This window comes from Ceratocystis lukuohia (assembly GCF_044167205.1).
Source record: "Ceratocystis lukuohia strain C4212 chromosome Unknown Supercontig1_pilon, whole genome shotgun sequence".
In the NCBI taxonomy this organism is placed as follows: Eukaryota; Fungi; Ascomycota; class Sordariomycetes; order Microascales; family Ceratocystidaceae; genus Ceratocystis; species Ceratocystis lukuohia.
The window spans coordinates 441,662-464,586 of NW_027263520.1; the positions used below are offsets into that span (position 1 = coordinate 441,662).

Below are 22,925 nucleotides of genomic sequence, written 5' to 3' on the forward strand. Positions count from 1 at the left end.
CATGGCTACTTCTTGTCAACTGGTGGCTGGCTCGCTTGACTTTTCCGTCAGGTAGTTTAGCCCCTAGGCTTATAGATAGAATGAATAAATAAACATCTGTTAAGCCAGCTAAATCGCACGTTTCGCATAATGTCTAGCAATGTGACTTCATGTCTGTTGTGTAGTGTAGTATGTATTGGTCTTGTGTAACCGAAATCCGGGGCTTAGTCATCAGAGCATACCCCTGTATTTATTTATATCTTTCAAAGCTAGAGATCTGAAGTCTGTAAGGCTCCACTGGAGCCACCACTAAGGCCCCTGTATTTAGAGCTTAACTCGCCTGAAGCCTGTTAGGTTAGAGCTTGGGCCGCCCCGTAAAGCGGGGTTTTGATCGACATTGACAAGCTATAAACAAGCACAAGCAAGCGCGTTGAAGATGAATTGTTGGCTTCTTGGGGCCTGTAAGGCTGCGTAGACCAATTGCTCAGCTCTTCATCATATTTACATATCTGTTAATAAATCCGCTTCTTATTGCCATCAGTAACCGCACATACTTTGCTCCATCCACTCCACCCTCCACTAAACATTTTGATACTCCTCTTTCCCCCCTTACTCCATCCTCCCCCTAAACTATGGCCTACCCAATCATTGATTCCCACATCCACCTGTGGCCAGAGTCTGCTGTCTCGGCCTACCCCTGGGCGACTACACAGCCATCGCTTGCCAAGTGCCTATCAATCACCGAGTATCGCGAGGCTAGCCTCAGCCTTGACCGCTTGAGGGGCTTCATCCTAGTCGAGGCCGCTCGCACCTACGACCTTTCAGCAGGCGAAGCAGGCTGGGCCGGCCCCCTAGACGAGGTCGCGTGGTTTCGTCGTGTCGTTGAAGAGACTGCTAGTGCTGCCGAGGGGGTTAACCCCGGCGATGCCCGCCTGTGTGTCGGCATTGTCCCCTGGGCCCCCATGCCAAGCGGTTCTCAGGCATTAGAGAAGTATCTTGCTCTGGCCGAGGAGCGCGCCGGCCCCAAGACATGGAGCCTTGTCAAGGGCTTCCGCTTCCTCTTGCAGGATCAGGACCTCGGACTGGCCATCTCGGATGGCTTCATTGATGCACTGAAGCTACTGGGTAGAAAGGGCTACGTTTTCGAAGTCGGTGTCGATGAGCATCGGCGCGGCAAAAAACAGCTAGATGAGGTGCTGGAGATGATCGCCAAGGCACATGAGGGTGTGGCAGACGAAGAGAAAGTGGCGTTTGTTATTAGTAAGTAGCTTCTAGGATAGCGCATTCAGTGCCCCTCCGGCTCCCTAGTCTAGTAAGTCGCAGCACTAACCCCCCACCTGCAGACAATCTCGCCAAGCCCGACTTGCACATCGTCAACCCGGCCGACAAAAAATTCCAGGCATGGCGCACCAGCATGTACGGGCTCAGCCTGTGCGCCAAAACATACGTGCAGGTTAGCGGGCTCTTCTCGGAGATGCCGGCATCGATCCGCGGCCAGGATTCCAACGATGTGTTCATGGCCGTTTTCCCGTGGCTCAGCGTGGTTCTGGCCACATTTGGGGCTGACCGGCTGATATTCGCGTCTGATTGGCCCGAGTGCACGAAGGAGGATGACGGAGCATCGTGGGTTAAGTGGAAAGAGGTTGTCGAACGGCTCTGCTACATGGCCACTTTGAGTCAGGCCGACCAGGCCATGATCTTTGGCGGCACAGCGAAGAAGGCATTTAACCTAGATGTGGACTTGGAAGAGATTTAGAAGATAGACGCCTGTCGAGAGACAGCAGTTCTGTGAATAATGAAGACGGTAATAAGCCGAGACTTGTTGGTATTTAAGGCAGACATTGAGAGACTAGGAATGAGACTAAGACTAAGATACTGTTTATCTTCAAGGCAAGCAATAAAGCAAGTAAATGACTAGGCATAATAATAATTACATGACAATGTGGCAAGAAACAATGGGAATAGAAGAGCTAAGCCAAGCCTCCTCCCCTAGAAATAAGCAAAACAGCCGTCTAATATACCACCAGGCCCCTTCTAAATTGGCCTTTCCCTCCTATGAAGCTCTTTACCAGGCGTGAGCCCCTGCCCGGAGCACTATTGTATTTTGTTTTAACTCTCGAACATCTAACACCGCCATTTCAGGCGACACATGCACAATGGCATTTTGCACGGCACCGTCCCAGATGTGCTACTTCTGGAGGGCCGTTGACACCATTGTGGGCTCTGCAGGTCGAGGCCCTGTAGGTAGTTCTAATCTTGAAGCTGGTACCTCCGTAGGGCCAGCTGTGCGTGTGGATGTTGACGTGGTGGATGTCAATGAGCCGTTGAGCACCATAGTGTCCTTTCGCGAGCCCCCGTGGAGCCTGCTGATAAGGCCAGATGTGTGGCCGGTATTGTGAGAGTACTGCAACACGCCTGTGCTACTACGCCGTGGCTGCTCATCTTCCATCATTCCAGAGCGCGGGGCCTTGGACACGGCGGAACCAACAACATCAGCCATTAACGCACGACGAGGACGCAGACAGCAGCCCAAAGAGCAGTGCATGAAGAAGGAAGCAGCAGTCAGTATAGACGCAATCCACATAGCAGCCAGCATAGCAGAGCTAATGACGCCACGGATATTCAGCTCGCTCTGCAGCTGTACGGCATACTTGGCAGTGACGCTCATGACAGTGCCGAGAATAGTAGCGGCGCCAATCATAAGAGTGGAAATGAGAGAAAGGGAGATGAGCGGTATGCTCCAGGCCCGCGAGCGGATCGCTAGCAAGCTGGCGAATATGAGGAGGAAGTTTAGAATGATTCCGATCAGAAACAATGCAAACATGACTTTGGAGGCGATTCTGAGGAGAGTCAGAGCATTAACGAGTTCCATGGGCAGGGCAATCTGGGCACCCGCAAGCAGCTCAGACATGATAACATCGACAGGATTAAACCAATAAAAGGCCTTCCGAGGGGAGCAGTATGTGATTCCTCTGTAGATGGATGACGAGAGCACGAGGTTAGCGAAGCCTGAAATCTGTGCGTAGCTCGTATATAGATAGATGTATGTATAAACTCACTCGTCATTGTAGCCCTCGCAGAAATTCCATAGTCCGACCTGATAAAAGTCATGCAATCCCAGCGACCGAGCGACCGAGTTCAACAGCTGGGAGTTTGGGCTGCTCTCGGGAATAATATTGGCTAGTTCTAAGCGATAGAAGTAGAGACCGCGGACACCGGCGACATTAGAGACATTGCCGATAAGTACGAAAATAAGGGCCACACAAGAGAGGGTGTAGCACACAGAAGCAGCGAGGACAGTGCGATGATATTGTCTGCCAGAAGTAGTATGCATAGCAAGGGGGTGGGGGTAGTGGAGGAGAAGACGGAGGGGAGGAGAGGGGGGGGGGAAGACTGTGAAAGCGAAGAAGAAGAAAAGGGAGAATAAAATAAAAGGGGAAAGATATTAAAATAAGATCAGTGAATAAGAAATGGCAGCATGAAGAGAATGAAGAAGGTGAAGAAAAGCCCAAGCTGTCTTGAAGTGCGTGGCAACAGATGGGAAAACATTTGAATATAAAATAATGCCAAAAAAAAAAAAAGAATTGATCTTTTTTTTCAAGTTCCCAGCAGGGCAACCAGAACGAGAGACAAAGCAATAAAAAAGAGACAAGGTGAAGATCAAGAGCGCGTCTATCGGAAACACAAGAAACAGAAAAAAAGAAAAAAGCAAGCTAAAATCGAATAAAGCAAAAAGCCCTTGGCCATGGCCCAGCAAGAGTGCAGGAAAACAAAGGCAAAAGAAATGCGGAAAAAGAAACGAAAGAAAAAAAGAGAAAATAGATTCAAAGGCAAAGGGTCAAGGGTAAAAATAGAAACCCGCCTCGCTCCCTTGCTCCCTTGCTATCCGTAACGGCAAGCTCTTAGTCTGCTAAGTGTGCCAACATCCCCTTGGCTCTGCACTAGACATCGAGACATAGCTGCTTACCTGTTCATTGCTGCACCTTTGGCGTTGGGTTTCGTCTCCCCCAGTCTTGTCATGGCCACAGCCACCACATCTCCCCGTCATGTCTTACTTCAGGTCTTCAGAACCATGGTGGCAGCAAGGCCCATTCAAAACCAGCTAGCACAGCCTGCCTACATTGCCTATTAAGACGCTTGCGCTCCGCACTTTGGTGCGGGGTGGCGCTTTGAGGCACTATCGGCGGTCTTGGATAAGAGTGTGCATACGAGGGGAGTCCGGGCGGTGTGGTCCACTAGATGAGGCTGTCCAGGCTTCTCTCCGTATATACACCGTGCTTATAGCGTGTCACTCTCCCTATCAAATTGCCACCCGCCGGGCAGAGAAAGACTTGAAGCAACTAGGGCCCGACTCAGCTCTTCAAAAAGCCCAAAAAACACGTGGTGGAATTTCTTGATACGATCTGGCTTGCGTGTGCTGGCTATGACTCCGGCCGCCTCTTTCGAATGTGCGTAGTCTTCCCAGCAGCAGAAAGCGTGTTGTCTAGTGGTCGTTCCTGACTAGTGTATTATGGTAGAAGGATTGCGATGACTTGGTGAACAAAGCGAGTGTAATGGGCGCTTAAACTCCTTCTGTGAACTAGATCCAAACAAGGTTGGAAGCCTTCCTTACTCCAGCCTCCACCGCTAGAAAGTGGCCAGCTCTCGCTGCGTCTAACTGCTATGCCGCACTCTTTTGTGGCCTCCATTGCCAAAATATGGCCGTTCTGCGTGACAGCAGCCCGCTCATCCGTGCCCTCAGTGCACGGGTAGAAAAGGAAAGGATCGGTGTAACAGCGCTCCAAAGCATAGCATCGCCCGCTTTGCAATGCGATACGAGACATTCTAGCCACGCAACAGGGTAACGTAGATGATATCCGTCTTTCGAGTTACGTGGTTTTGATAGACCGTCTATTCGCAATGTTTTGCTTTGAAAGCTCCACGGGAACGATCAAGCGGCCTAGAGTATGGTGCTCCAGGCTAGTTGACAGGGCCTGCTCGCTCGTTTCTTCATCTCGAGAAATCGGGTTGCCTTGATGTCTGCTCGTTTTTTGGCCAGCAATGATAGCCTCAGTAGGGGCGGGCGGTTTTTCTTCAGCAACCAGCGAACTCCAGTGTTCCAGCACAGTGCGCAACACAGAAATATACCATCGGAAAAAAGGGTACTCTATTGGATTAGAGGCTTGCGTGCTCGAATTGGCCTAGCCGAAGAGCCCTAAACGTAATAGCGTCAAGATAGTCGGCCGGGGGTTGTCAAGGCTCAAAGGAAAAATCGCATTTGCCCCATCTCACACAGAGACCGGACACCAAGCCGCAAAGTCACGTGGCCATTTGTGCCGGCTAATCACCGGACCAAACCTTCCGTTCTAGCTTCCCTGCGTCTGATCTGCGTAAGCACAACCATTATTATGCTGTCTGTCTTGGTTGGCTGTGGATTCGCTATTATTATTAGCCATTTATTAGCGAACTGACAGCGCTTGGGATGGATCCAATCGGGATTCTCCCTTCCCATGTCTTCCTTTGGTTCCCTTAGTCAAGCCCCGGCCTTTATGCTGAGACCCGGAGCCCTCAGTCGCCTTTTCAGCGGCCAACGGCAGCGGAAGGATGTATTTTCCAGAGCAACATGCAATAAGTAAAGCGAGAGATTGATCAGGCTATGCTTGCAAGCGCGGTTAACTTATCTAGAGCTTCTTCGTATTTAATTTCATGGCTATGCCAGCCGCGGCGGCTCTACGCCCTATCCATGGCCCAAGACACTGTCTCGAAGCCCCGGCCGTGATATCTTTCGACGGCTTTTCGGGTTAGGGTCGCGGACTTGGAGCCAAGAATGTATAATATATTGAAGTTCCGTGTCTTTTGGTCTAGTTGCCCTGCCAGCTGTTTGTCATATTGCTTTCAGCCATTCATGCTTTCTTTCCTTTCATCTTACTTACTCATATCCCTTCTTTGTTCCCACTACCCTGGTTTGCTTCTCTGTCGTTCTCTTCCCAAACTTGCCGCTCATCTGTAACTCTTTCACTCAACCACACTCGTACTACTTCTTTTTGTGTTTAAAACCCACCTCTGGCCTTCTCTTGTGTCTTTGCAAGCCCTAAATTTTCTAGTCTCTGCTTCTACTCCATTCTTCTCATCTGCCCATCGCCCACAATGCGCCAACCATGGCCCTGCGCAGCCCTCGTGCTTTTACTATCCAATGCGGCCTTTCCTTTGTCGCTGTCTCTAGCCTCAGCAATATCCTCCGAAACAGTCTCTAATCCCACCTCCACATCTCCCGCTGCTATCTCCGCTGCAGTCTCCGTCGCACAATCTGCCTCAGATCCAGCGCCAGACTCAAGTGGCCAAGACTCAGAAACTGCCTTCCCAACAGCCCAAGTAACTACACTCAGAGGAACCAAAACGCTCCAGTCATCCACTCCTCCTAGTAACGCCTACTCCGACTACACTGTGCAGGTCACTTTGACCTACCCCAGCACCACTAAGACCAATAATCACACCACCAGAGCCACTAGTTCCGTAGCATCCTCTACCGGGCTCAACTCTACCAACACTACTACAACCATCAACACCACAGCCACCACAGCCACCACAACGAGCGCCATACCTTCCAGCACTCGCCCCTGCAATAACTATATTGAACTATGCAGTCGCAAGTACAGCAGCGTAACCGACATCGGCTGCCACAACTCTCCCTTTGTGCGGCGCGGCTCCTCCGCTGCAAACCAACAACTACCCGTTACCGACCAGCTCAATGACGGCGTGCGCTTTCTGCAGGCGCAAATACAGTGGCCAACTAACGCCGACGCTACGGGCCAACGTGAGCCACACTTCTGTCACACCAGCTGCGACATTCTCGATGCTGGACCCATTAGCATATGGCTCAGCGAAGTGCGTGCTTGGATTGACGCTCACCCCTACGATGTCGTGACCATCTTGCTGGGCAATGGAAACTACTCACATCCCGACTTGTTTGCCCAGTACATTGAGAACTCAGGCATCACACGGTACGCCTACATGCCGCCATTGTTTCCCATGAAACGCAACGATTGGCCGACACTAGGCCAGATGATTGCTGCCGACAAGCGCGTTGTCATGTTCCTCGACTACCAGGCCGATCAATCCAAGTATCCGTGGCTACTGCAGCAGTTTTCGCAAATGTGGGAAACGCCCTTCGACCCTGAGGACCAGAGCTTCCCTTGCACCGTAGACCGACCGCCCAACCTAGCGGAAAATGAGGCCCAGGAGAGGTTATATCTAGTCAACCACAACCTCAACGTCAAGTACTCGTTCTTTGGCGCAAGCGTTCTGGCGCCTGCTGTCTCTCTACTCAACCAGACCAACAACAACCAGGGTAACGGCAGCCTAGGCATGACGGCCGAGAACTGCCGACGTCGGTGGGGTATTGTTCCCAAAGTACTCAACGTCGACTTTTATAACATTGGCGGGGAGTACAACTCGGGTGCTGTGTTCAAAGTGGCTGCTGCTATGAACAATGTCACGTACACTGGTAGCTGTTGTGGCACGGTCACATCAAGCAGTGCCCAGCGAGGAGTTACAGTAGGGCTTGGGCGAGCTACAAGATGGCTGTCTATTTTGGTGGCACTAGCGATGGCGAATACATTATCTGCATAGTATCACAGAGGACAAAAATGAGCGAGTAAATGAAGAGATGAAAATATAAAATGTACACAACACCAAAGTGTATGACACTAAAGTGTGGCGCTAGCTGCCTCATGAATAGCGCCACAAACAAAAGCCACACAACCCATCACCAAGTTAACCCTTGCATTGTAGCTGCAACGATTTTGGTCTCCAAATTCCTCCCCATCTTTCCATTTTATCTCTTCCCCAAGCTTTTTGTTTGTGATAGTTGATGCTTGCAAACAAAATATCGCGAATGTCCAAGACGCCCTGTTGACTCATCACAAATGCCTGCAATCACACAAAGCCTATAGCCTACGCTAATAAAGGCTCCATCGTGTCTCTAATCGCTTAAGTTCCACTGGTTGTAGCATTGCCAACCCGGTCCTTGCACTTGGCAGCAGCAGCAGCGTACATCAGCATCGAAATTAGGGTTGGTCTCACCATTAGTTGTCCATTGGTATCGTGGTGATGGCCGCCAAGAGATTCTACGGTGCATATGCCGAAGGAGGAGGAAAGAAAGGAAGTAATGTGACAGGCGGTAATGCTGTGCATAGGATCATACAAAAGGGTATTGCTAGGCGACATCGGTGAGTTCTAATGCCCAAGCTCAATCACTGGCGTTGGATTTCTTTTGCACTAACCTGGTGCATATTGTGTTTACCTGCAGCAAAATACAGCATGACGCTCTCCGAGCAATCAGTACGTGAAGCTCCTCCTGCCTCCAGCTTACAATTTGAACTTGCTAACGCTCTCGGTTTTTGGTTGTTGTGTCTGCAGCTAAGCCTGACATCCGGTACGTGAGAGTCCTTATTTCTTTCAATTGTTGGTTGCTTATTACAAAATCAAAAAGAAGGAAACGCTAGCTAACTCCCTTGACTTGCATCAGCCGACTCGCCCGTCGGGGCGGAGTCAAGAGAATTAGCGGAAATATATATGACACCGTCCGGTCAGCCATCAAGACGCGTCTAGAAAAGGTATGCTCCTCTCCTTGCTGTTCTTGGGGTTCTTGTGATGATGGCCTTCTTTCTCTTTTCTCAGCTACGCGATAGTGTTGTGTTAACCTGCAGTCTACTTTGACGTCATAGATCCTACGCGAAGCTATCATTCGCAGCGAATACTGTAAACGCAAGACTGTGACTGTTCAAGATGTCTGTATTTTATCCCTTTCCTTTTCCCTTTACACTACCAACTACAATTGCATCGAAATTCGTACTCCCTTTTATTGTTTCCCTTTACTTCCTCCCTTTGACGCTCTGCATCCATCTCTTGCATTTGGCCAACTCTATTAATCATCGTCATCACTTTCTTCTTCTGCCCGTTTAGGTCTTACACGCCCTCCGCCACCAGGGGATTCCCGTTTATGGCTTCGACCCTGAGACTTACACACACCAAGCGTCCCCATCACGTGCGCGACTTGGCCTCGTGCCACATCATAGCTATGGCGACTTTGATAATTGAGATGACGAAACGGCCAAGAGACTACCAGCCAGCAAGATCAGCCTGTGATCCATATCGTTAATGTTACCGTCACTTTCTGTTTTTTTTTGCTTCGTCTTGCGGGATTTCCGCATTTTTATTTGCTCTTTTTCTCTCGTTTTTTATCGTTAATGTTTTCTTTTTGGAATCTTTGGGGGATTTGCTTCCAATGATATCACATAATCTTGTCTTTATCTTCCCTTTCTGTCAAGCGCATGTCCGTGTGAACATGTGCATGTTACATGCAAAAATTTGTTGGCGCAACAATAGCAAAAACATGTGCATTCATATTACTATCTACTAGGTGGGCCCTGCCCTGTTTCATCTCTTCTTGCGCGGCACCTCGAACGCCGCCAATACGTCAGCGAGTACGCGTGTCGCCAGCTTTTCGCGCTGCATCATGACGTTCTTAAATAGACCAAAGGACATACTCTTGCTATTAGCGTGGAACCTGGAAAAAGAGATTCGCACGTCCTTGCCGCAATAAACCCGGGCTTCCTTGACAGCGGCGCGCAGCACCATGTATCCGAACCCGCAGTTGCGTGCATCTTTACGCGTAGTCCAGGCCCGGATGACGGCCGAGCCAGGCGGTGACTTGCGCCGGCGGCTGGCGCTAGGATTGGGGTATACACGCACAATCGCCGATGCAATGATTTCGGATCCACGGCGCACGGCGACCAAAATGTCCTGCTTAGCAAAGCGGTCGGTGGTTGGCGGGAGCAGGTCGGGGTTCTGGCGGTAGGCGGCGGCATACATTTCGTAGGACGAACAGACGAGCTCAGTTACCGTCACATACACCGTCAGTGAGGCGACAGAAGCGAAGAGCAGGCGACCAACGGCAATGTTGGGAATGTAGTGAGCATAGTAGTCGGCAATAGGCATGAAGAGCATAAAGATGAAGAAGACAAGAAGACAAGCGATGCTGCCAGGATGCAGCATCATGTAAAAAGCAGCAGTGTGATGCTGTTGGCTGATGGACTCAGTCACGAGACGGACGACGTCCTGTATGCTTTCTTTGTCATCGACAGGGCCGACAACGACGGCAGGAGAGGTGACGTCGACGGAGGAGGCATTAGACGAAAGGTCGCACACAGAGGAGGCGGAGCTGGAGGCGGAGTAGCTAGTAGGGGTAGGAGGAATGTCGTCATCAGATATGGGGGTAGAGGAGGGGAGATTGACGTTAGAATGGAGGAAAATGAGGAAGGCTAGGAAACGTTAGTAGGCTGTTCCTGCAGATCGTCAAGACCGCTAGAGGGTGATGCTGGTCTGGTATCAATGCGGAGGAGAGAAGACTCACTAATGGCAAAGCGCGTGAGCCTAGAAAAGACCCCCGTCGCTCTAGAAAGACCTGCAGGCGGTACATAAGGAACACGCACATCAACGACTTTGGTCAAGGGAAAATGCAAGACATCCATAGGAGCGGCTGAGTGTGGAGACGACTGGGAAAGGCTTGGTCGAAAGCCATTGTCGCGGCGGTGCTTGTGCGATATGGGGAGAATTGCGGTGGAGTCACTCATGGCAGGCATAGAAAACGATATGAGAGAATGGAGAGAGAGAGTAGGGGAGCGGCATGTATATATGCAAGTATGTTAGTGTATAAGAGAAGTCAGGGGAGCAGGAGGGTAAGTATAAACGAAGAGGGAGAAGATGGAAATAAAAAAAGAGACAGCGCAGCCAACAAATGAATGATAAGATTACGAAGCAAGGAAAAAGAAGCAATTATTTTCTTTTTCACGCTCCTCAAATCGCTAGTCACTTTTAAAGGTGAGCAAGTTGAGCAAGTTGCTTCAGAAAACGGTAGTCGTAGATGACATGCAGTAGTAACACAGCACCCAAGGTAAAACAAGCGCCAAGGGTAGAAAAGAAAGAAGAGTCGAAAAAGGGATGACAAAATCGTGCTCAACTCCCCAAAGGAAAAAAAAAAACAGATATATAGCTGGCGGTACACGAACAGAGGGGACGGGAAAAAAGAGAAAGAAAGAGAGGCTGTCGAGGTTTTGTATATTTGTTTGTCTGTCTGTCTTGGTCTACCCTCGACTCACAGCTCGGGATTCAAAGTTGGCACAAGTTAGCCAAGAAGAAACAGGATTTGACGGTCCTGTGACAGAGAAAACTTTGGGACAAGAAAGAGAGGAGGAGAACAGCCCAACCAAAGTCACTTCATGCCCAGAGTTGCCGACAAAACAGCCCTTCCCCCCACACACAATATGCAGACAAGAGCAAGAGACAAGGAATGCTGTGACGATCAGCAGTTATTAGTGGACGAATAGGGTGGGTTTCTGCAGTCCAGGCTAAACGATAGACTGACTAGCTCGCTGTTTGATAAGAAGAAAAAAAGTGAGCTGATAAAAGTATAGGAGGGGCAGAGGAGAGAGGAAGGGAGGGAGAGAAAAGGCATTATAAGTAAGTAGCGAAGACAGGCCAAAGACCCAGCCGGACGATTACCAGGACCTAGGTTCTGCATGCCAAATAAACAGAAGGCGCACAGGAGAAAAACGAGCCGGAGACAAATATGTGCTTGAACACATTATATCAAAATAGAGTACAATCACCGAGTTCTTCTAGGATACGATATCCACCCTCGCCCAAACAAGCGAATGGAGCGAAGGTTTTGACGCAGGCCAAAATCTGGCAGTGCGTAGTAAAGGGGGGCGGGCAGGAGTTAACAGAAGGAGGAATGGAACAAAAGAGAGAAAAAAAAGGAAAAAAAAAAGAAGGAAAAAGAAAAGGGAGCGGAGCGGAGCAGGATGACGTCTACGGGATATGCGGGCGTTAAGTTTGTTGGTGATAAGTTGATAAGTTGATGAGCTTTTACACCAAGTTTGGGCTAGCGGCGATATGCCAAAAGGCGGTCAGGAGAAAGATTCGGCAGAAAAGCGTAAAGATAGAAGAAAAAAATATAAGAAAAGAAAACCCACCGTTCAAGCGAATCACAGCGCAAGAAAGATCCCAGACAAGGAAGTCACCACGCACAAAGCTCACGATCACAGCCAGCCCTACACAAAAAAGACAAGAAAGAGACGGAAAATATGCGGGGCGTTTACAGAAGGAAGGGGCCTTACTATTCAGGAAGGAAGCTAGCAGACAGGGAAGTGCAAACTCTGATTTGTGATGAAAATATGAGTTTTATTTCCTACTGCCTTTTTTTGCTTGAAGATTTTTCATCTCCTTGATTCGCTGTGTTGTGTGATTGATTGTCTGTCCAGATCTCCTATCTCCCCGTCGTCTACCTGCTGAATTGCTTTCCTCCGTTCGTCCTGCGTTGCCCAGACCACGTCCTAGTCCGTGTTTCTCCTTCTTTTCTGCTTCTGATTCTGCTTGATCAGCCATTCAACCAACCCAACCAGCCTTTCCACGCAGAAATTTATTCTATCTCGTTATCAAACAAGCTTCGACTATAGAGGACTTGGCCTAAACGCTTGTACATAGAGAGGCAAAACGCCTTCTTGCTTGTTCTAGCTTTGTTCTTGCGCTGGCTCTTGTTGCTAGCTCCTCAATCCTTCCTGTTGCTGGCGATATGGAAGTTTTTTACCTGCAGTCTAGCCCTACTCTATGCTGGGAAAAGAAGAAAATACAAACGGACTCCGCTAACCCTTGACACCAACCGGCACTTCTGGTTGATGGTCCTAGCTGACTGGAACTCACCCTGGTCGGCCGCGACTACTCATCCTAAGTTCTCTCGTCTCGTCTTTTCTGTTTGCATTATGCTTGTTTTGACCTGTTTATTTGTAGCCCCTCTATCCCCTCTAACCTCGCCTGCTGCTACATACGACATTCCAACCCAAAATCACAATCTCAACCCTACCCACTAACCCATGAACCATATAGTCACAGCGACCCCCCTCGACTTACACACAGTTGTGGACTATCAATTCTTAGCAAGACATGGGACCAGATCCCTGTCGAAGGATAGAAGAGCATACGACGGTACGAAGAAGAAATAGAGAGTTTAAACGAAAGACACGACGAGGAGAGAGCCTGAAACCTGTTCTCCGCCATGTTATTGCTTTTCGACATGGCATTGTTGCTAGTCTGAGCTTAAATTCATGGCTTGGTTTACTTGGGTGACCTTCTTTCTCAAAGAATCCTGGCTGTCTTCTCTCTTTCCCCCTAGACTCAAAACAAATTTGAATGCCTTCACGGCACGTCCCACGTCGGGCCAACGCCACCCTCTTTATGCCAGTCCGACTAACCACCAGCCGAACAATGTTTGAAGGGACAAGAGACTATGAGCACTGAGCCGCAGCTGGGGTTTTTTTTATTTCACTCGTTTTGAGTGATGCACGAGGCACGGTCTTTTTTTTTTTGCAAGCCTAACTGATATTTGTATTGTTTTGTTAGACGGACTCTTGGACATGGGTTAAAATCCCGAAAGCTTTGATACTCTTCACCTGGGCGACCAGCCAGACAGCCAGTCTTTCCATGAAGGGGTCGGCAACGGAGGTAGAAAAGACGGGATGGACTAGCAGCCAAAAAAAAAAAGAAAAAAAATATATATATATCGCCCAAAAAAAACTCCCATTTTAGAAGTCTGCGAACACGATACGGCAGAAAGGGGCTTTTTCTGACAGGGCGATGGTCGATTAAACATCGAAATCGGCCAAGAAAAGAGGGCATGGGCTTAAGCAAAGAGCCTAAGGCTCAAGCAATTCCTAGAATTGGTGGGAGAAGATTTAAAGGAAGCATTGAGCATGTGAGTGAATTAAAACTTGAGGTTGGTTTAGGAGTTGGCTAACAAGCTGTCTAATCAAGCTAGTGGTTAGTTATGCATTATCTCTCATAGCACAAAGCTAATTTCCTTATAGATGGCGTCAACTCTCTTTTTCTCCTCTTCTCGCATTTATTCTCGAAACACAAAATGCTTAGCATGCGCCACTGCAAAACAAAGCAGCACTCTTGCAATGATAATAGTAAACCCCCCTCTTTAATGATGTTTCTTGTCTTAGTTTCCTAGGAACCCCCCCCCCCCCCCAAATGCTCGTTCTTAACGCTCGCTTCGTGTGTCACGGTCAAGGCAATATAACCCTTATTTCTAGAGGCCCACTATTTATAAGGGTCCTTCACATGCGCTCCCTGGCTAAAACTTCAGCCTTGTCTCCGTTTCCTTCAGTATGTTTTACTCTTATTGGCTAGGACCTGAACTGTAAGCTTCTCAGCCTTGCATAGCTAAATTCGCGACTGGGTTTTTTTTTTCTTTCCCTGATGAAATCAGATCGCGGAGCTTACTCTTTGCGACGACATCCAATTTCTTTTCCCTCGAATAATAGCTTGTGTGTCCCTGTTTGCGCTTTCTTCCTTTGCATCTTGGACAACATATTATATCCGACCCGACATATCGCTCTGTGTCTCTCTGAATATCCTTCACAACGTTGAGAAGCCCGCTATAGAGCCGGCTCAAGCTGCTAAACGCCATGCCGAAATGTACGTCTTGACTGCTAGGCTGTCGCTAGGCTGTGTAGCTTATGCTAACCGTTCTTTTGTGCAGTCTTCTGCGACTACTGCGATGTGTACCTCACACACGACTCAATGAGTGTGCGCAAGGCCCACAACTCGGGCCGGAACCACATCCGTAACGTTGTTGATTACTATGAACGTATGTTTAACCTTTTGACGTTTATCTGCACTGCCCAGAGCCGGGCTTGCCTCAAATCCTATCCTATTTTACTCCCAAGATCTGGATATCTTTGTTAACCTCGCGGTCTCCCCGGCCTTAGGAATCGGGCATGAAAAAGCTCAGTCTGTCATTGATAGCATCACGTCGTCATACGCTGCCGAGGGCCAGGCCCATAACAATCCCATGCTACCACATAACCAGCCTGGCGGCGGTTTTCCTGGCGGTGGACGGCCTGCCCCCTACGGCTTCCCGGGTGGAGTGCCGCCGCCCTTCCCCGGAGCACCGGGTGCTTTCCCGCCCGGCGTCCCACCACGTAAGTATTCTCCACTCCATATTGCGCTCCAATTTTGTCCAATTTTGCCCTGCCCTTTGCGTCAACCTCCGTGCTTACATCATCCTCGCCATCTCTTCTAGCCCCTGGAGTCGCCGGCCGTGGCCTCCCCCCAAACTTCCCGATACCTGGGCCCAACGGGTTGCCGCCTTTACCCAACGGCCTCCCCTTCCCACCCCCTGGCGGCCTGCCTTTCCCGCCGCCAATTGCTGGTGCTGCACCCGGTAGCCAGGGCCCGCCCAAGTTCCCACCTGGCCACCACTTCCCGCCTCCGGGCGTCGGTGCCCCGCCAGCGGGCGTGCCCCCGCCGTTCCAGATACCTCCGGGAATGCCGCAGCTGCCTGGGTTTGGAGGATTTGCGGCGCCGGGGATGGAGAAGCGATGAGTTTGTGAAAGTGAAAGGGAAAGTTGGGAAGGGAAAGTACAGTGTGCTATTTGTTTCTTCTGTGTCTCTCGCTCTGCCAGCACCCAAGGGCATATCCTCTGCTTTCTTGTTGGAGTTTCAGGAGTATTTTCGGATGGGATTTTTCTTTTTTCTTTTTAATTCCTCTTATTTCTTTCCGTCTTGGCCATGTCGATCATTGATGAATCTACAACCTTTAAGGCATTTTTTTTCAACTTCTCTACTATACTTTGATTACATTCACGCGAATAAAGTACCGACTAGATTGATATGAATTGTTGAACGTATTGAATTTGGATATGTAAGGAAGTCATGTGTCATTAATCGTAAAATCGTTAGAAGGCAAAAACAAGAAGATAAAAGTAGGCCAAGAGGTTTACTCAGGTCAGAGAAGAGTAAGAAAGTAATGGCGAGGGAAGAAAGCAAGGCCAAGTTATTGCTTATCCAACAAAATAAAAGCAAGACGACGAGAGGGCGAGAAGAGAGGTCCTCACAAAGGAGGCCTCTCTGCTAATGAGAGGATGCGAGCAGCCTAAACCTAGACATACAAAAACCTAGACAGGCACAGCTTGGACTCCGTCCCGCCCGTTCTTCGCCGCCCGTTCATCAACATTCCCTGGTTCGCGTCGCCGAACTACATCGTCTACACCATCACGGACCTCAGTGGGTGCTGAAATCATGCTCCGGAGCTCCTGAGTACGCTTGACTCTACGCTTCTCGCTCATGCGACGCGGTACAGCACTTAGTGATGAGAGGCTATTTCTTACCCCGGCCTGGGCTGATGATATGGCTGCTGCACCGGGCCAAATTCGGCTGCTGCGTTGGCTCTGAGCCGTCTGACTACGCCTGGCATCAGGGCTTTGGGGGTAAGGGGCTGAGTCTCCGGCAAGTGCCGTATGAGGCCGGGATGCGCCGTCGCCAGCTACATAGGCACGGCGGAGAGATTCGTTGCTCGTGCTATGGCTGACCACCCGCAAAATGCCACTAGCACTGCGGGCGATAACGCGGCGATGCACAGAGTCGGACGATGCGGGATGAGGAACTCCCGGAGTCGAGGAAGTCGTAGAGGCGACAGTAGTAGTAGTAGCAGGAATAACAGAGGCCACAGATCCTGAAGATGCCCCCCCCATGCGAGGGGATAAGCATTAAAGTGCTACGTAGGCGATCACTCAGACTCCGCTTTAGGCTACTAGCACGCGACGGCGGCTTTTCAGTGCCTAGTTGGCTCTGGCTGCGATCAGGGGAGATTACCCCGGAGCTGAAATTGGACGCAGATGAACGCGGCCGTCGCCATGAGCTGGTGTATGGCCGGGGAGCCTGGGTCGTTGGATCGCTATTGGACCGGGGTACAGTGGAAGCAACAGGGTAATTGCCCGGGATCGGAGTGACATCTCGGCCACCTGAGGCTGGTGGATACTTGCGATCTCGTTTGACGGCAGATGAAAAAGCACGAGCTATAAAATTACTAGAGCTAGATTCCTGCGATGTGGTGGATGTGACAGAGCCACGACGCCGGGAGAGAGCACGTCGGACACGTGATAGGCTACGGCGCGTGGTAGACTCGGCACGCTCGAGCTTTTGGCCACTAGATTTACCGGCAGTAGTAGCAGCAGGAGCGGTGGGTGGAGTAGGTGCATCGCGAGGGTTCCTTAGCGGCGAGTCGGCTTCCTCCAGGGCAGTATTGCAGGTAGGTGTTGAAGGCTCTACGTTGTCACCAGCAGATGAAACCCCCACTCTCATACATGGGAATGGGGCTATGCGAGCGACCGCGTGAGCGGCCACGTTCAAGCCTTGTTATTCCGCTAAGATGGTCCCGTGATGAGGCAGCAGCAACAGTTTCTGACTCATCACGTAGACCATCTGAGTTACGCCCTGAGGATAACCGGTCACGTGAGACACTACGGGATTGGTTCAAGGTTGACGAGTCAGAAGGCCGGCTAGAGGAGTGGTCCACGACGAGAACTGACGAGTTTTGGTGCGGGAAGATGCTGACGGCTTTAGCTTCAGACATCTCAAGCGTAGTACCAGTCGTCTCGATAGATGCAACGGAAAACGGCGTTGTGAGCATCATTTCCCGGCGATGAGATTCCTCTTCCGACTTCGCAGGCATGGCTGGAGAGTTGCTGAAGGTGGCTCGGTTAGGTGATACAGCCGGGGCAAATCCAGGGATCAAGGCTGCAACATCGTCTCCATTGGTCGGTCCGGCGAGAGCAGCAACCAGGTAGTCCGGCGGCTCAATGCGGACCGCAACCTGCTGTCGGTGTTCGTTTTGGGCAAGCTGTTGAGACACCAAGTCACTAACATTGCTGTTAGTGACAGGCACATTCAGCGACGGAGCACGAGAGGTATTCCGGCTGGTTGGAGCAGAGAGAGAAGATGCTCTTTTTGGGACATCAGGAGGATAGTCAGCAGTACGGGCATCGGAGCCGTTAGACTCAGGCATTCTAGGATGGCGAGAGCGTCCTGTGCGGTCAAGATCTTGGGATTCAGTAGGATCATAATATGCCTCATCACCAACAGAGGATCGAATGGCTCTCCGGGCTTCTGAGCTGAGGCTCCCTGAGCGGCGGGCCCGATGACTACTTGAGGGCCGGAGAGCGGAATCCTTGGAAGATCGCCCGACAGAGGTGCTTCGTTCCGGGATCACCACAACAGGAATTCCGCCAGTTTTCCAGACATCAGTGCGCATTAGCTTTGGCTGCAGACTCGGCTGTGAGTCTGGCCGAGCCTGAATTGGGGGCTGGGCCGAAATGCGTGGCGTGTATCGTGATTGTAGTGGAGAGGCTTCTTTGCGATCGAAGCGGCTCTGGCGCTGGGAAGTAGAGATGCGGACAGTAGAGGTCGAAGAAGCAGCAGAAGCTAAGGAAGTAACGGTGTTATTACGGGGCACTGTGTTATGCCGACTGACAGTCATCATACCCCTCGGCTTGGCTTCACCCATGACATCATTCCTACTACTGACTAGGGCAACACCAGACTCCCGAATCGACCGCACCGAAGTTCCTGGAGACTGTGAGCTTTCAGACGAAGATGAAGCACGATCCTTTAGCATTAGGTTCCGGTGGACATGGCGGAGTGTATGCTGACGGCGAGGCATGGTGGTCTCAAGCAGCACGGTTTCTGCAGTGGTGGAAGCAGCCGAGCGTGAGGAGGTAATGGAGTGGCGTTTCGTATTAGCATCACCATTAGCAGTAAAGCTCCCAGCCGAAGAGGCCTCGACTGACCATTGTGCTGGCCGGAATACAGGCGACGGAGGATTCTGGGCGAGTGGGTTCATGTAGGACGTCGAGGAGAAGGAGGAAGCAAATGATGATGAGTTGGAGGCCAAAGGCATCTGCTGGGGTTGGCTATTGGACAAGTTAAGATTTCGGGGGAAAGAAGCGGATCCTACAGCATCGGCCTCAGCAGTAGCAGCAATAGACTGCTGACGGCGGCGGCGGCGAAGCGGAGAGCCAGCAACCTTGAATCTCATTTTTTCAGGGACCCTCTGCAGAGCAATCTCATCGGCTTCAGAATCAGAGGCTCTCTGAGTGGCGGTGCCGTTACTACTGGAGTCAGAGTCTTCCAAGGGCGATGGAATGCGCTTGATGGTAACTCTAGATTCTTCAGTCGGGGCCGGCGACACTGTCGCAGACACGGAAACAGACCGTGGTGCAGGCGAAGTAGCGGCAGTAGTATTTGTGGTAGAATAGTTGGCACCCTCGGGCGGGCCAGTCTCGATTAAGAGAAGACGGTCAGCGGGAAGTGAGTCAAAGGGTGGGGGTGAACCTAGAATAGCGTTCCATTCAAGATCAATATCAAGATCTGTGTAGGCGTCGTCTGTGTCGGTATAACCCTCAGTATCGTGGTCAGTTTCAGGATCTGTCTCAGTCTCAGTGCCGGTTTCGGCCCCAGTCTCGGTCCCAATCTCAGTTTCGGTCTCGGTCTCGGTCTCGGTCTCGGTCTCGGTCTCAGTCTCAGTTTCAGTTCCCGTCTCAAAATCACGCTCGTCTATCTCGTCGTCGCCAGCTCCCAAATCTGCCTCATTAGCTGAGCTATAGGACCCGTCAAAGTCGGTAAATGCGTGTTGTGTGCGTGGTGTCAGGCTTCCACTAGCTGAGTCGGACTCGATGGCCGAGGACTCGAACGACAAACGGTGAATCGTTACTTCCGAGTGCGTGGGCGCGGCAACGGCAAATCGCATAGACTCGGGGTCTTCAGGCGTGGCGGGCTTGGGACCGATGCTGCTATTACCGTCGTCTGTCTCGTTGTCTATGGCGTTGTGGCCAAACGGACGCTTATGATTTCGGTGGTCTTCGTCGGATGAGGAAAAATCTTCGACAGCAGTGACAAACGAATCGGCACGGGACTCGTTGTTGACTAGACGTGTCTGGTTGTGGCGTTGGTCCACATTGAGACCAACTTGCTGGGCACGAGGATGCAGCGGAAGGCGTCTTGGAGCTGTGGCAGGAGCAGCAAAGGTGGGAAGCAGCTCAAAGGTCGAACTAGGATTTGAGGATGAGGAGGCGAGAGTGTAATAAGAGGGCGTGTCAGTTGAGGGGGGAGAAAAGTTGGGGTTATGATTATAGTTATGATGGTTATGATTAAGATTGGCATGGGCATGGGCATGAGGATAGGGTAGTGGTCCTGCAGCCGCTGAGAGAGAGACAGGGCTGTTGAGATTTTCAAGTGGCTGGGGGTGGGCGCTTGACTGGGAGGTCTGTGTCTGTGTCTGTGTTTGTGTGTGTGTATATGTGTGTGATTTATGCACGGTGGGATGTGACTGTGACTGGGTGGTCGCCTGCAGCTGGGAATTGGAGTGGGAGTAGCGCTGGGTCTGAACCTGAGCCTGGGCTTGACTCTGTGAATGGCTCTGTGAGCCTGCGTGTCCCCGACTTTGTATCTGTCCCTGTGCCTGTCCCTGTGGTGGGGTGTTATCCGGCGTGGGTGGTGCTGTCTGTTCACTAGAAAATGCCATTCTAGCACCAGAACCAGACTCGGCTGCCGTTCCAGCTACCAGGCCGATCCCCAAGCCAACTCCAAGAAGCTCACTGGTTCGAGTACTGTCAGCACGGTCAGGAGAAGGAGGGGTTGAGGGCATCAACATTAACTGCTGCTGCGACTGTGGCTGTGGTTGCGACTGCGACTGTGGCTGCTGTGAGTGACCCCCATCGATGTCGTGCAACGGACTACGATAGTCGCTGCTGCTATCAGTAAAAGATGTGTACGTGTCATATCTAAGCGCCGAGTACGAAGGACTAGAGGAATCCGCCATTGCAACAGCCTGTCGTGGTCTTGCAGCCTGGGGCGACATCAACGGCTGACTATGCCAGTAGCCGTAGTTGTTGTGCCACTGGACCTGGCCCTGTGTCTGAGCCTGAGCTTGAGCCTGGGCCTGAGCTTGAGCCTGGCTATAACTATAGTTCCGACCATGGCTACGGCTCCGACTCAGGCTATGGCTACGACTGCGGTTGTGGTTATGGCGCAGGCTGTTGTGGCCGTAATGGATCACACTTGACGGCCGAGAAGGCGCGCCCGTCGCCATACGCGTTCCTACTGTCTCCGAGGATGATGAGAACCCGAATGACCTATTTGCAACTAAAGAAGAAAGAGAGTGTGCACTCGTCAGGACAGGGGCTGGTACGTCAAGGCCCCTGAGCGCGATGCCGTTGCCGCCACCACCCAGGCCGTCGTCTCCGTCACCGTCACTGCCTATCGAAAAAGTAGAGGTAGTTGCAAAATTTGATGGTGGCGGGCTTCTACTCCGGAAGGGACGATACGACGATGAAGGAGGGGGGGACCGAGAGCGTAAAGGTAGCCTGCGATGGGGCAGTTGCGAATAAAACTGCCGCGGTTGCTGCCCGTGATGGTATCGCATCTGCGAAAAATGCACGCTAGGTTGTGATTGGTCGCTAATAACGCTGGATGCTTGAGAGTCAGCGGGCGGCGTAAACGGAGCCCCAGTGCCATTTCGTGGGTCGGCATAGTAAGCATCTCGGAACTGACGAGGCCTTGGCTCCGGCCCCGGCTGGTGGAAAACGGGCTGGTTGTAGTAGGCCGCCCGGTGGGGGACCTGGTGGGGAGCCTGGTAAGAAGGGTGGAAGTTGGTAGGCGCAGTGCTAGAGGCGGGATGATACGCAGACTGGCGGATTTGCGACTCGAACGACGATGAAGACGATGATGCGTATGTCAGAGATGGGGATGTGGTAGTCGCATCATTGTAGCCACCTTCGCTTGGAGGAATGCCAACAACAGGAGCTGTGGAAGGGTTTCTAGCGTGCATGCTCCGTCGTTGATGATGGTGTTGATTCTGGCGATGGCGGTGGTGTTGGCTCTGATGATAGCCTGCCCTCCAAGTGCCGCGCGGGCTGACGGAGCGGGCGGGGACGTGAAAGGCCGAAGTGACGGTCGCATCGGAGACGTTGCTAACGGTAGTGCTTGGGCTACTGCTTTCGCTCTCATCAGCGTAGCGGCCATTGTGGGTGCGCCTCACCCGCATAGAGTAGGACTCGAGTCTTGGGCCGCCACCTCCGCTAACCCGTGGTGCGACGGGATTGGACCTCGACGACTTGTAAACGGTGGTTGGGTCGGTAGGCGGGTCCGGCACCTCAGGGGGAGGGCCGTTTCGATAGCGTGGTAGTGGCTGCCCGGATTGTTGCTGGGCTTGGATTTGGGCTTCGGCATGAGCCGGATCGTACACCTGGAGCTGTTGATCATGAGGGGTAGTAGCGTCATGGCGAGAGCTCTGGGCAAGGTTCTGACGCAGGAAACCATGCTGGTCTTCAGTTTCCAGGTCAGGACTCGAGGCGCGCGACGAGCCTCCAGGAAGAAAGACGCCTCCACTGTCGGTATCCGAGGCATGCTGGTCGTATAGCGGCGAGGCGCTGTCGTTGCGTAAAAGAGCGGACATCAAAGGCGGATGAGGATGTTCGCTGACGGGGTTTTACATACAAATCGCGGCAATCATATCGGGGGGATAAAGCTAGGGAAGAAAAAAAAGAAAAAGAAAAAAACCCGGCTGGGTGGCCGAATGACGAAGCAAGATGAGGACAAGGTCGGGTCTGAAGAAAAGAACAGAAGGAGAAACCAGCGAAATAGCAGCAGGGCGAGTTTCTGCAAGTGGCTGCGTCTAATCTAGCAGCTGATCGTCTTGCCAGCCCTCTCTGCTTTGGCTTGACTGGGACCTGGGCGTTGGTTGGCTGGGGTAGCTTCGAGCCTTGTCTGGGCTTTTTTGTGGGCAAAGTTATCGACAGAACGTAGTATTTAGCAAGTCTTCAAGTATGAAAAGGCAGCGACGTTGAACCATGCATGCAAAATAGGAAGAAAGAGATGAGGGGACGGGGAGCTGCGTAGCCTTCAGTTCCTCTTCATACGCAGAGGCGGAAGGAGAGGGGAAAAGGAAAGCAGAGAAAAGAGAAGCAATGGAGGCACGACGAGACGAAGAGCGTAAAGACTCGACACAGAGATCAAAAAGACAGAGACAGCAAAATGGAAAGAGCTACTGAAAGATAAGAGGAAGTGAT

The 22,925-nt window shown here is 51.3% G+C and overlaps 6 protein-coding genes across 6 annotated transcripts; 3 read left to right on the forward strand and 3 right to left on the reverse strand.

Moving 5' to 3' along the window:
- Positions 1–611: 611 nt before the first annotated feature.
- Positions 612–1,735, forward strand: HOO65_010110 (amidohydrolase family protein; the record flags this gene model as incomplete). Its single annotated transcript, XM_071005987.1, has 2 exons — positions 612–1,239; positions 1,323–1,735. The coding sequence occupies 2 exons, from the start codon at positions 612–614 to the stop codon at positions 1,733–1,735; spliced, it is 1,041 nt and encodes a 346-aa protein (XP_070861932.1).
- Positions 1,736–2,167: 432 nt separating this feature from the next.
- On the reverse strand, positions 2,168–3,045 carry HOO65_010111 (SUR7 family protein pun1; the record flags this gene model as incomplete). Its single annotated transcript, XM_071006088.1, has 2 exons — positions 2,168–2,988; positions 3,039–3,045. 2 exons carry the CDS (start codon positions 3,043–3,045, stop codon positions 2,168–2,170), a joined length of 828 nt encoding a protein of 275 aa, XP_070861933.1.
- Positions 3,046–6,105: 3,060 nt separating this feature from the next.
- On the forward strand, positions 6,106–7,587 carry HOO65_010112 (tat pathway signal sequence; the record flags this gene model as incomplete). The annotated part of the gene is made up of 1 exon (XM_070999642.1): positions 6,106–7,587. The coding sequence occupies one exon, from the start codon at positions 6,106–6,108 to the stop codon at positions 7,585–7,587; it is 1,482 nt and encodes a 493-aa protein (XP_070861934.1).
- Positions 7,588–9,396: 1,809 nt separating this feature from the next.
- Positions 9,397–10,592, reverse strand: HOO65_010113 (acetyltransferase, GNAT family; the record flags this gene model as incomplete). Its single annotated transcript, XM_071005943.1, has 2 exons — positions 9,397–10,280; positions 10,373–10,592. 2 exons carry the CDS (start codon positions 10,590–10,592, stop codon positions 9,397–9,399), a joined length of 1,104 nt encoding a protein of 367 aa, XP_070861935.1.
- Positions 10,593–14,486: 3,894 nt separating this feature from the next.
- HOO65_010114 (U1 small nuclear ribonucleoprotein C) lies at positions 14,487–15,405 on the forward strand (the record flags this gene model as incomplete). Its single annotated transcript, XM_071006067.1, has 4 exons — positions 14,487–14,496; positions 14,561–14,668; positions 14,748–15,002; positions 15,104–15,405. The coding sequence occupies 4 exons, from the start codon at positions 14,487–14,489 to the stop codon at positions 15,403–15,405; spliced, it is 675 nt and encodes a 224-aa protein (XP_070861936.1).
- Positions 15,406–15,977: 572 nt separating this feature from the next.
- On the reverse strand, positions 15,978–22,312 carry HOO65_010115 (uncharacterized protein; the record flags this gene model as incomplete). The annotated part of the gene is made up of 4 exons (XM_071005230.1): positions 15,978–16,534; positions 16,593–17,213; positions 17,293–21,114; positions 21,166–22,312. 4 exons carry the CDS (start codon positions 22,310–22,312, stop codon positions 15,978–15,980), a joined length of 6,147 nt encoding a protein of 2,048 aa, XP_070861937.1.
- Positions 22,313–22,925: the final 613 nt, after the last annotated feature.